The sequence below is a fragment of the Camelus dromedarius genome, chromosome 12 (assembly GCF_036321535.1).
Source record: "Camelus dromedarius isolate mCamDro1 chromosome 12, mCamDro1.pat, whole genome shotgun sequence".
Classification (NCBI taxonomy): Eukaryota; Metazoa; Chordata; class Mammalia; order Artiodactyla; family Camelidae; genus Camelus; species Camelus dromedarius.
In genome coordinates, this window is record NC_087447.1 from 36,338,455 (window position 1) to 36,351,467 (window position 13,013).

Below are 13,013 nucleotides of genomic sequence, written 5' to 3' on the forward strand. Positions count from 1 at the left end.
CAGGAAACATCTGTCTTCTGATTCCTGTTTGTGGGATAGCTGAAACTCACAGTTGATCTAGAGAGAGGATCCAGCTCAGGTTTGTTTTGTTTAAAGACTGTAGAACTTGAGCTAAATAAAGGGGATCTAGGGAGAGAGAGAAACTGAGGCACAGGATAGCAGAGCAGAGCCAGGAGTCCTCACGTGTCCTGACTGCCTGCATAAACTGAAGAGCAGTAGAGGGTATAATGTGTGTCAGTCACCACGTTTTACTTTATTTCTCTTAAATTATGTAACCCTTGCTGTAGCCCTCTGAGGGAGGTGGTGTTACCTTTTTCCCACTAACTAAGGCTCAGAGAAGTAAATGACTTTCCCAAAGCCAAGGCCACATTAGTAGTTACTGGAGAGCTGATATCTGGGTGTAGGGCTGACCCTGAAGCTGGTGCTCTTAATCACCCTGCCTCCCAGCCACTCTTAAAATGTTGCTTCTACTGTGGACCCAAAGGCATTAAGTCTTTTATGGAGCTGAACTGGGGTCCATCTGCCAGGAAGTATGTATGATGTGGTACAAGCAAGGTGCATCCTTGGGGTGTTTCATCAGCTAGGAGCTGAATGTGACCAGGACATTAACTAGTGATTAGATGTTGTCACTGTTTGTCATGGAAAACAGCTGTGTTGATACCAGAACTTCCCTGGTCTTATAGCTGTTACTCCAGTTGCTAAGCTCCTCTTAGATAACCAGTCCCCCAAATGAACAGCACCAGCAGGTGAGAGACGCTTGGCTTACCAGCAACATGTGTGGGAAAAGATGCTGGGGTTTGTGCTGTGTGTGAGTCATCATTCAGAAAGGCTCATGCCACCTTGGCCTCCTTCCAAGGGACAGGGCACCCAAATCAGGGAGGCAGTGGGTCTGCTCTGCTCAGATCCCAGATGGGTGTCTCACTTCAGGATCCAGTTGAGTAAAGGGCTGGAATCAAAGGAGGTGCTGAGGAACTGTGAGAACCATGGCTAAGAAGTGTATTAGGTGGGATGGGATGCTTTTGTTCACAGCGTCTAAACCCCACATCAGCCGGCTGAGCCACGAAGGGAATCTGCTGCTTCACGTGGCCAGGGCCTGCCTTCCAGGGGCTTGGGCACATCGCCCCTCTTCTACTTCCTACGTGGCCAGGGAAGAAAAGTGGCCGCTTGCACACCCAGGTTCGCTTTGTCCCAGCCCAGCCTCCCTGTGAAGAGAAGGAAGGGTTCCCTAATGGGAAAGCACACTGGGCAGAAACAGGCAACGCAGCAACAGCCACACAGCTGCAGTGCCGGATGGTTGCAGAGGAATGGGCAGTTCAGGCAAGACACAGAGACAGTCTGTAAAGCTCTGAAATATTACCATGTGTCTTCCGTGGTCTAAGGTGGGGATTAAGGCAAGTTGATAGCAGCTACAAGTAGACAGGTTTCAGTGTAGTAGAAGAAAAACTCTAAAAGGGCCACCATAGGTCGTGGTGACCTCCCCATCACTGGGATGCAGCTGAGGCCAGGTGAGCACTGAATGGGAGGAGTGACCGGATCAGGAACGCCCTCAGGCCCGATGGCTCTTGAGAGCCTCTGATACGCTAGACAGGAGGAGCTGATGCTGAGCCCAGCTGGGCTTCCTGAGACGAGGGCCTCTGAGGACACAAGTGAACTGGGCCCTGGAGCCCAGCCTGGGTGTGGAGATGGCAATGAACGCACCCCACTGTGACCATCTTCTTGTGAGAAGTCCCTCCTGGGTCCTTGTGGGGAGAATAAGAAGGTGAACTTCTCTGGAGAAGGGTGTGGTTGCCCTGCCCCTAGGAGGCCTAGAGTCCCCCTGTGTCCTTGTCCCAAAGGCCACAGACTTAGGGATCCAGAGTCCATGTCGCTTCCACCCCCATCAGCTGACACTCAGCTTTCAGAACCAGCTGGTGGTGTTTGCTTGCCCGTGTGTTGTGGAGTTTGCTCTCCTGAAGTGAGCGTTCCTGCTGGGGTGCCAAGTGATCAAATAAAGGCAGGCTCCACTCTCTTAGAAGACTCTCTGTATTACTGTTCTTTCTGGAAACGTTTACTGCCTTGGCATTTTACTTGGCGGTGCCAGGGTGGAGGGGATTTCATGTTGCTTAAGCGTCTGTTCCTGCCTGGCAATGTTTGGACACCGGATGTTCATTGCTTCACTTAATCCTCCCAGCAACTTTGAGCAAATAAGGATTATTATCCCTACCTTACTAACCAGGAACCCAAGTAACAGAGAGGTGACTTCTGCAGAGTTCTGCACTGGGGTGTGAACTCAGTGACTAACTCCACACCTGCCTTCTTTCTTCTGTATACCATGTCCTTTGCCCACCCTAAAGCTGAATTCACTGAATTGTGTTTCTGGCATTAAAGTTCTGCTCTTCAGTCCCTTACACCCCAGCCAGGTCTGAAAAGGGAGTGTGCAGGTTCTCAGCTGTTGACAGCTTGAATTGTTTTTATGCAGCGGGGAAGCACAGCTGGGAAAGTGGGGTGGAGGGTGCCGGCAGTGGTGCCTTTTAGGAGGAGCAAGTTGCAGTCAGCCCCAGAGGCGGGGGCTGTCGTCAGTGATGCCGAGTGCCTGGCCTTCAGACTCTTCCTGTTTAAGCCTGAGAGCTGGGCTTCTCTGTTCAGGGTCTGTTTCCAGTTAGCTTCTGGAGCAATTTCTTAAGTCGTTGTCTGGACACTATCTATCTCAGGATCACCTGAGAGCTTGATGAAAAAAAAAATTGCAGATCTAGAGGGTTCCGGTGAATTAAAACCTCTGGTAATGGTGCCCAGAATTCCGCATTTTTAAAATCAAGCGCTGGGGTGATTCTTGTGCACACTAAATTGAGGTCTGTTGTTCTGGAGAGAGATTGTTAACCCGGTCATGAACTAGAACAACTAGGGGAGTCTTTAAATGAATACGAATGCTTGGATCCTATCCCTTAGAGACTCTGATTTAGTTGGTAATACTCAGATATTACTCTTTAAAAAAGAAAGTTAGAAGAAGAAGAAAAACAACCCCTGAGGTGTTTCTAATATGTAGCCATGGCTGAGAAACATGGTTTCCAAGCAATGGTCCTCAAAGTGTGATCCCAAATGAACATCAGCAGTTCCTGGGAATTTGTTAGAAATGCAAAACCTTGGGTCCCACCCCAGAGCTGCGTAGTGGGAACCTGTGGAGGTGGAGCCTAGCAAGTCTGAATATTAACAGCCCTCTGGGTGATTGAAGCCTGCTCAAGTTTGAGAGCCACTTTTAGAATAGTGGTTCCCAATCCTGACGGCACATTAGTCTCCTCCAGGAGAGGGCTTTTAAGAATCCCAGGCCCCACTCCAGACCAGTTACATCCCGATTCTCTTGGAGTGGGACTCAGGCGTCCATACATTTTAAAGCTCCTGGGTGGTCCCAGTGTTGGAGCCAGGGTTGGGATGCAGCGCCTTGGTGGATGGAGACAGTGTTCCCTCAAAGGAGCTGGAAGCCTTTGGGATCATTGGTAAGACATCATTTTTGAAGTGTGGAGTCAAAGGTGGAAAATGTTGGGCAGGGGTGAGACTAATGCTTCACTCTGAACATTCGGTATCTTATAGTTTGTGACCAGGGAGGATGAAGGAAGAAGTAGAGGCCCCCCTCACCTCCTAGGCAGAACCAGGGAGGGCACGGGCACTAAAATCGGCACTCTCGCATAAACTGGCCTGTGCGAAGATCCATCAGGCAGCGCTTATGAACCCCCATTTACAGAGGAGGGAACTGAAGTCTGGAGAGGTCCCCCAGCTGGGAAGCAGCGTAGCCAGACTGAGACTTCCTCAGCTGAACTGCACAACCCTCACATACTCCTTCAGGCTTCCCCTGGCCAGTTCCCCAGATTCTGGCTCCTTCAAATGTCATTTGATGTCTCACCTGTTACGTTTTGTTGTATTTGCCTTTTTGTTTGGAACAGATAAAAAATAATGAACCTTTGATCAACGTGCTTTACAAAGTGCTGAAGAAGTCAGCACGGGGCTGTCGGCCCAGGAGAAGCGTAAGATGATCTGATCTGTGTCTCCAGGCGGGGCCATTCCATTGCTTCTGGCTCAGTGCCGACTCCATCACTTGCTTAACCAGGGGCTCTCCTGACCGCCCCCAGGCTTCCTGCAAGTCATTTTGGTTTATTTTCATTCTATTGAAGCTCCCTCAGCATTTTGGCTGGTGCGCAGGCTGAGCCTCTCACCCGTGGTGTTCTGTGGCTCCATCTTTTGTGCTGCCATGGGGGGTGGTGGGAGGGGGTGGGGCTTGCCTAGCTTGCCACCAGCTTGTGTTGTGTTTCCATTGTCACTTGTCTGCCTCCGCGGTGAGGGCTGACCTAGAGCATGAATTCCTTGGGAGGGAGCAGCAGTTCCTGGTCACCTTGGAGGAGCCGGGTGTCCTAAGATTCCTCCCTGGAATTAGCGTGGCTCTTCTTCGGGGCAGGGTGTTGTCTGAAAACAGTCTGGAACTGGAGTAGGGTAAAATGCCCACCCTCACCATGCCCCGCTTTGAGTGGTGCAGAAGTGGTGCGTGAAATGTGGCCAGCTTTTACAGCATTCCAGAGGGGGCTGCAGGCTGGGAAGCAGGTGTGTGTCCAGTCATCTTGAGCCCTGAGTACAGGTGTCTTGGGATGTGGTGGAGGGGAGTAAGATGCCTGGGCAGCCTTTAATTCCTTTCTGAAGCAGAGACTCTTTCAAATGGATGAGTGCCCACTGACTTTCACTTTTCCTGGTCACAGAGATGCCAGGGACCCATAGTTGATTCTTTTAATAGATTTAAACATTGCTATCACAAAGGGCAATTTGAAAAGGAAAGTTAGATATGGCTGTGTCTTAGTAGCCTTGGCGCTCTGGAACAAAGCTGAATTCAGAAGCTTAAAGGACCTCTGAGCTGTGTGAACATTGTCACGAAGCCCGTGCTCCAAAGCCTGTGACCTTTAACCCTTAGGCAATGGTCTCAGGCCCTGAGCACAGCCAGGTCACCTTGCTTTGTTCTATTCACAGACTCACTAAGCAGATGCTTCTCAAATATCCACAGTATGCTGGGCCCTGGGTTGGGCTTTGAGGATACAGAGAAAATGCATCACAGGCCCCACAGTCAGCCCAGTTAGGTTACCGACTAGTGAGGGGAGACGGAACGTATCGCTACTAAGGCCCATAGTAGTGGCAGACCCAGGTGTGGGACAATGTCCTTTAATGGGCACCAAACCCAGATGGAGCAAGGGAGACAGGAAAGAACAGCAAATGTGTCACCTCTGCTGAGTTTCTAATCCTAAGGGACTCAGTCATTTGAATTCCTAATTCATAGCACGTTAAAAGCAGCACATTAAAAGGGGGACAAAGAGAAAGTGACTTCTTAGGAAAGAGGGAGTGCTAACATCCTCAGAGAGAAGAGAAACATGTCAGTCTGAAGTGGAAGTGAAAGCACGGAAATTTGGGAACATTTAACCAAGTAGGCAAATAGTCCTAAACACGGACTTCTAAGAAATTCTGCATTACTGGTTTTTATAATCATGACTCTGATTCATCCCCCACAAGGTTGAATTTATATTCAGTATTCTGTGAAGGCAGTGAAGGACATACTTTTAGAAGGCTTTCCATCAAAAAGTTTGAAAGACTCAGCTTTCTGAAAGTGCCCTTTTTGTGTAGAAACACCTCATTCCTTGCCTGATGGTGCTGGGTAAATGAGGCCCTGCTCAGCTAGAGTCTCTGCCTTGCTATTTCAGTATCAAAAAAGATATCATCTGGAAAAAGCTTCATTGGCATAAAGGGAAGAGTTTTGCTAAGAGGAAAACTCCCCAAAGCATGTCTCCACTTGAAAATGGTTTCTTCCTGGGAAATGCGCTAAGGGTCAGCGCCCTGGAGAGTAGACAAGTTCATCACCCCTCACTCTGGTGAAGGACTGTGACACAGCGAAGACTTCCCCACCTCTACCTGCTGGGTTCCCCTGGGTTTAAAGGCCCAAGTCTTGTCTGGGAAATTCTGCTTTTGTGATTAATAACCCTCTCTCCTTTCCTGCACCCCCCACCCCTTGTCCCCAAGGAGCCAGCACAGTCTGTTTTTTGTAGATTGTTGCTGTGGTCAGTGTGTTCTGTGACTGTGTGTATGGTTGTATGTACACATAATTTGCCAGTTTGAGGAGCAGAATTTGGAGTTCTTCTTTCTCTAGGACTGACCTGCATGTATTTCCCTTTGACCTACCTGCAAGGCAGTAAATACTTTGCCGAGTGCCTTCCAGTGTGCCACGCCTTCCTTTCAGGGCTGACTTTACCAAGATGAAGAAGACAGTGGTCCCTGTCCTCTGCTGTGCCACCAGAGCATCGGAATGGTGGGGGCGGGGCTACAGCCCAGGCGCAGTCCTCAGCGCAAGGCATGGAGAGGGCTTCTCCCTTGACCTTGACCTTTGGACTTGCTGGTGATACTTGTCAGGGAGAAGGGAGTGTCGGCCAGTTGAATACATGGCTGGCTTGAGTTGAGGGGAATATTTGCTAATATATTTCTGCTTGTGATTCACACTCACAAACTTGATAGAGCAGGGAGAAAGTGAGGGCCGTGTCTCCAGCGGCTGTGTGTTCATCCGCACTGGGACCTGCTGCAAAGTACACACGCCACCTGTCTCTGCTGTGGTCAGCTCCACCCTCCATTTTTCTGGTCAGATCGCAAAATGGAGTTCAGCAAGACGGCCTCCTTTACATGGTGCACATTTGACCCAGCTGTCCCTGACCATGGCTTAGCTGTGGGGGTGCGTCTTTGAAAAGGGTCCCCCTGCCCCTGCACAGCTTTTGGCAAGAAGGAGATTTGGAGGAAATGAAAACATGGACTCAAGAGTTAGGCCTTGGTGTTGTATGGGTCAGTGAGAGATGGGCAACATGTTGCCCACACTGGGTCCTGGGAAAGATGGCAAATGTGGGATTCCACTAGCCTGTAAGTTTGAGTGATTTTTTTTTTTTCCTACCGCTTTGTGGTTTCCTTTCTTGACAGGACAGGGTAACCTGTAACTTGTATTACAAGTATGGCCTAACCTTAGCGATTCAGGGATCAGTTGAAAACCCCAACCAGGCATTCTCTGGGTTCCTTCTTCCCTTGGCCAGATCCTTTTCCCAAATAGTGGAGAGTGAGGAGGGCTGGTCTTACTCATGGGGAGGTGGGCTGCTCAGATGTTCTTAAATCAGAGCTTGATGATACCCAGGGGATTTGCTCATTCTTCTTGGCCTACCCACCCCACAGCCCTGGGTGGGGGTCATGGACTTCTGTTATCTGAATTTGACCCCAGGTTTAGTAGCAAAACTCTCTCTTAAATCAATGGCAAATCTTTTGAGATTCATACTGAGCTCATTTGGGGAAAATTTAAGCTTTTTACACTGGAGATACTGTAACTCGAAAGTCTGTTTTTGTTCATTTGAGAAATTTACGAGTACTAATAAGATCTCAAAAAGGTTTTGTTTTTTCCCTAAAATGAAATACACATAAAAGTAAAGCAGGGATTGCCCAAGTTTTTTGCCCTTTCCATGCTGTGACCCTACCTGCCACTGCCAAGACTTCCACACCTGCCCATTAAAGGGCTAACTTTTCTTCCTGAGTTCTGATCCTGAACCCTGTAGTTAAATCTCCTTTAAATTGTTCACCTCCCAGATGACAGGCCGGGATCTTCTCAAGGACCGAAGTCTGAAGCCGGTGAAGATTGCCGAGAGTGACATTGACGTGAGTGAGCAGAGTGACAGGCTGACCCCTTGGCTGCCTGCTACCTCCAGACCCGGGGTGGCAGCTTCAGGCAGGGTTTAGATGGTTCTGTAGCCAACGGCTTTCTGATCACACTCCAAGGCCATGCACTTTTCTCATCATCCCAGGCCCTCTCCAACCTGTTCTGTTCACAGGTCAAACTGAGTGTCTTCTGTGAACAAGACAGGATCCTGCAGGACTTAGAAGACAAGATACGAGCCCTCAAGGAGAACAAAGTATGCACCAGTTTTGCATAATCTTGGGCTGGGTGGTGTGGGATTTGTCATCCTGTCTTTCCGCTCTGTAGCCTAGTCTCATGTTAGTATTGAAAAACAGGTATTAATGTATCCAGAACAGTGTCTTTGGGTTTAAAGGGTATTTTTTGTGGAGCTTCTATCTGAAACTGTATAGGGAGACCTCAGCATACTTATTTCAAGTACCACCTCCCTGACCTTAATACTGCCCTGGCCTGTCTCTCCTTGGAGGCCCTGTGAGGTGAGCCTGGGAGTGGAGGGCTCCACTGGCTTATTTGTGATGACCCTGGACCCCTAAACCCAAGGGAAGGGGGCTGCCTTGGAGAAGGTGGCCATAGTCATAACAGGGCTGGGGTTTTCACTTCCTAAGGCCCCTTTCCCCTTGAGATCTGGGAAATAGAAGAAGCAACTCTGGTGGGAGGGGAGAAGTGGTCTGGGGGCCACTGATGTTTAGTGTGAATTTTTTCTTTTCTGCATTTAAGTGGCATTATGTTTGTGGTACTCAAGGTTTCTATATAATACACTCTTTTTTCAAGAGCTTAGCAAGTTTTCCATCTGTTTGTTGGTTTAGCCTCATAGTTTGTCCCATAAGAAGTGGATGGCCTTTGGCCTACTAAATAGATGAGAAATCTGAGGTGCAAATTTGTTACGTCTTTGTCCCAGGAGTCCTCCCAGTGGGCAGAGTCAGAGCTGGAATCAGAGGCCCTGACTTTCAGGCCCCCATCTGGATCTTGGCCCTTCAGCCTCAGTTAGATCCAGCAGGTTTGTTTAGTTCCTGGCATGGTGGGGGAGTCTCAAGGGACTCCTGAACAATCCTCTTGCTCTTTGGCCCTGGTCTGATGCAGGATCAGCTAGAATCCGTGCTGGAGGTCTTGCACAGACAGATGGAACAGTACCGAGACCAGCCCCAGCACCTGGAGAAGATTGCCTACCAGCAGAGGCTGCTGCAGGAGGACCTTGTCCACATCCGGGCAGAGCTCTCCAGAGAGTCCACAGTGCGTAGAGGGTGTGGAGGATGGCAGACACCCCCCTACCCTATCCGTTCCCTTCCCAGGATGGGCTAGCCAGGAGGCCACTTTTCTCATCTCCCAAGCTGTAGTTGAGTTGGTGGCCAGGGGTGAGAGTCTTGGAGTAGCAGAACTCCTCCAGGCTGCCTCCTGACTGTAGCTTACTTTGTCCAGGTTGACAAGTCTATCTCTACTGGTGCCTTAAGCTGTTCTATCAGTGACTCCTGGATGGCTACAGTGACACCCAAAGGGTCAGATGTCTCAAAACAGCCTGCCATGTTGTTCCCCTGATCCGTGTGCAGTTAATTCTAAGATGTCAGAATTTCTGCTTTTTTATTTGTACATCTGATGTGATACAGGCCCTGTCTGCTGGAGCTGAGAACCAAAGCATCCTCAAGGGTGGGAGAGGGCACAGGGCAGGTGGCCAGGGTCAGAGCGTGAATGAGAAGACAACCCTATCTCTCTGCCCAGGCCTGCCTGGGGCTCGCTGGGCTCCCCTTCCCCTTCTCCCGGCTGGGGCAGCAGAGGGCAGGAGCACAGGTGCTTATGGGCCCTTCTGGGGGGCCACTGAGAATGAGAAGCACTTCCTTATCCCACAGGAGATGGAAAACGCCTGGAATGAATACCTGAAGCTGGAGAGAGATGTGGAGCAGCTGAAACAGACGCTGCAGGAGCAACACAGAAGAGCCTTTTTCTTCCAGGTGACCCAAGGTTTCTTCATCCCTTCTGAGCTCTGGTTTCTTCTGAGAGCCTACCCCTGTGGGGGCCCTTCACCACCCCAGGCTCTCCTCTGGGGAATCCTTCCCCCAGCCAGACAGTTGTGAGAAGCCTCACCTCAGCCCCCTCTGCCTCTCCGCTCTCAAAGACAAGGTCTTGGGTGTTTTTTTTTTTTTTTAAGAGGTTTTACTACTGATCATTTGTAGTACCATGCTGTACTGTACTGATCATTTGAGACTACTGTCTCCCTCAGAGGAGACACTACTACTGACCTTAAGAACCTTACGGAGACTTGAGGGTCATCTGTCCTCTGTGGTTCTTGGCCTGGTCTTGGGGTCCTAGCTGCTCACTTAGCAGCAGGAAGCCCCGCCTCCTTCCCTCCCTGACTCCTGGGGATTGATGTCATTAAGCCCTCACCTGATCGGTGGTGTGAATTCACGTTCATCGAGGCGCTTCTGGTCTCAGGTGGCCATTCGCATTTCTGGAGGCCAGGCTGGGCGATGCCTGTGGCTGCAGCCCCTGCCTCGCTCAGGAGAGGCAGCCTTAGAGCCCTGCCTCCTCGACTTTAAAGCCAGGCCGCCCATTGATAGCTGCGTCTGACTCCAAAGGTGAGCGAGTGAAAGTCCTGTGTGGTTTTCCTTCTTGCGGCGGGTTGGGTCCTTCTGCTGTCAGTGTTCCCTCATTGGGGTGCCCAGCCAGGCTTCCACCCCACCCTCAAGATTTTGAAAATGGAAAATAACCCACTTTCAAACCCAACTTCAGATCCATGTCTCCTCTTTCAGGGCCCTGACATAAATTCAGTTTATTTGAATTCAGCAAGCATTGAGGCTTCTTGTGTACAGGGCCCTGTGCTGGGCCAGTTTAGGAGCTAGAGTTGCTAACTGATGAAGTAGCTCTAGCCAGCGCTCTTCACTGAAGTGATTTAATGAATGTGTTGACTATCTAGACACCAGCATCACCCCGAGAAAAGAGAAGGAATTCGAGAGGGGGTTTAGGTTTGTGGACCAGGAGGTTTTCCCAGGCGCTGCTATCCCTCCACTCACCACTTGGAGCTGGTCCCAGAGAGCCGGGTCCAGGACCACATGGAAGAGACTCTTGCCTGTGGCTAAGGTTGGCCTATGAGGTCACCCAGAACTTGTCTAGCTTCTGTAGCTGTTGTTTTTTCCCCATAATTTGCCTTCATTTGAACTAACATTTTCCTCTTCTTTTTGAATCCCCAGCATTTAACATAGTGGCTTGAAATAAATAGATGAATATTGTTGGCAAAGTCCTTCAAACAGTTCTCTAGTTACTTGTTCCTTGAACTGTCCTGTCTCATAATATTTACCTTCTTGGACTTCAGTGATTCACATGAATTTCAGCAGTATTTTTTTTTTTTTTAGCTTTTCATTCCTTATGTTTCTTTAATCATACAAATAACACAAATGCATCTCTCTGAAAATTTTATACAATGAGAAGCAAAACCAAAAAAGGATGCAAAAGCTCCTCCTCCCTTCCTCTCTCTGCCCCAGTCCCATCGCCTTCCCTGTACGTAATCAGTGCCATCAGTTTGCAGCGTTGCCTTCCAGATCATTTTCTACACATTTCCAAATGTATGTACATACATAGTATCATATAATTTATTTGCGGGTGGGAGTTGGATTTACTTAAAGAGGAATCATACTTTCACATTATTTGATAACCCACTTTTTTGTCATAACTTTGTTATGGGAATCTTTCCAGGAAAGATACCCCCAAGCTTATTCTGCCTACAACAATAGCTATTTAAATTTAAACAGAAATTAATTTAAATTAACCAAAATTAAAAATATATTTCTTAATCACACTAGAATCATTTCATGTGTTCAGTGGCCATATGTGGCTAGTGGCTTCTATATTGGACAGCACAGATTGTAGAAAATTTCCATAATTTCAGAAATTGTGTTGGACATTGTTGGTCTGAGTCAATGAGATTAGTTTTTAACTGCTACGTAGTATTTCGTAGTCTGGATACTCCATACTTTTATTTAGCCATTCCTCCTCTATAGGCATGTAAGTTATTTGCAGTGATTTGCTTTTATAATCAGTGTCACAATGAGCATTTATGTAACTGCCTTTTTAAGCTTGTTTATAAGCATCATTCTAAGATAGGCTCCTAGGAGTGGACTTGTTGGGTTGAAATGAGTGTGCATGTTAAATGTTGACAGATACTGCCAGATCCCTCTCTGCAGGGCTGCACTCATTTGCCCTTCCACTCCAGTGCATGAGAGCACTGAACCTGTTTACCCACATCCTTGCCAGCACTTGATGTTATCAGTGTTTTTAGCTTTTGCCAGCTTGCCTGCTAAAAAAGGACATCTTGTTTTAATTTGCGTATATTTGAATACTAGTAGGTTACACATCTTTTCATATGATTATTGGCTATTTGTATTTCTATTGTGCCTTATTTAACAATGATTTAATGTACAGCAGGTCCACAGTCCTTCTTTCCCCTCCAAAAACCAAATAGGTCTTGTCACAGACTTCTAGAGAACCTAGCCCTGTTAGTTACTAGGAGACAGGCCAATTTGAAGCCTGGTTCCTGCAGCTCTGTTTCCACCCAGCCTAGTGGCATTGCCCAGGCTTTACCTGGGTGTCACAGTGACCTGGGAAGCTCACAAAGCCCTTCTTTGAGCAGGCTCCATGCTAACTTCTTTGGTGTAATTCTAGGCCAGACAAGCTGTTAGAGTCCTGAATAAATCATTGACACCGGAGACAGGCTTGCAGCCCCAGATGCAAATTCTTAGTAATGGGGCTGGGAAACTCGCTTCTCTTTAGCCAGGTTTGGCTGTGAGAAAATCCATGGCCTTTTTGGTAAAGATGAGTAGCTTTATTTATGAAGATCCTCATGGCCACTAGGCAGGGAAACCGGAGGATAAAAGAACTTCCAGGGAACTGTGAGAGTCAGTAATAGGTGAGGCAACCTATAGGTGTCCCTGCTTCTGGACAATGAGTTCAAGCCTTTGCTGAATGTGGAACATAGGAGCCTTCCTGCACAGTGTGATGTGAGGATAGAGGGGTGAAACCCCACCTTTGTGCTCCCCAAAAGCTTCATTCACCTTGTCATTAAGTTCTGAAATTCCATTGTCTTTGGGGAGAGATAGAAGTTCTCTGGCCTTTGCTCCTCTCTGCTCTTCTTTTACATGTCGGGGTGACAGGCAAAACGGGGGCAGCATTGTGAACTTACAGAAGTAGGCCAGGTAGACGGCCAGGGAGGAGAGAGATGACTTAAGCCTCAGGCTCGTCCTTCACCTGTTCCCAACACTCTGCTCAGGGACCTCAGCTCTAGAGATAGTCCCGTTTGCCCAGGCGTACATCT

The 13,013-nt window shown here is 48.5% G+C and overlaps 1 protein-coding gene across 7 annotated transcripts in view; it reads left to right on the forward strand.

Moving 5' to 3' along the window:
* The window catches only part of PLEKHA7 (pleckstrin homology domain containing A7), a 207,935-nt gene that overhangs the window by 175,617 nt on the left and 19,305 nt on the right, over positions 1-13,013 (forward strand). For all 7 annotated transcript variants that reach the window (XM_064492545.1, XM_064492540.1, XM_064492542.1 and 4 more), the window contains 4 exons: positions 7,612-7,680; positions 7,854-7,934; positions 8,798-8,947; positions 9,559-9,660. In XM_064492545.1, the coding sequence (XP_064348615.1) occupies positions 7,612-7,680; positions 7,854-7,934; positions 8,798-8,947; positions 9,559-9,660 (402 nt within the window). The remainder of the gene's footprint in view (positions 1-7,611; positions 7,681-7,853; positions 7,935-8,797; positions 8,948-9,558; positions 9,661-13,013) is intronic.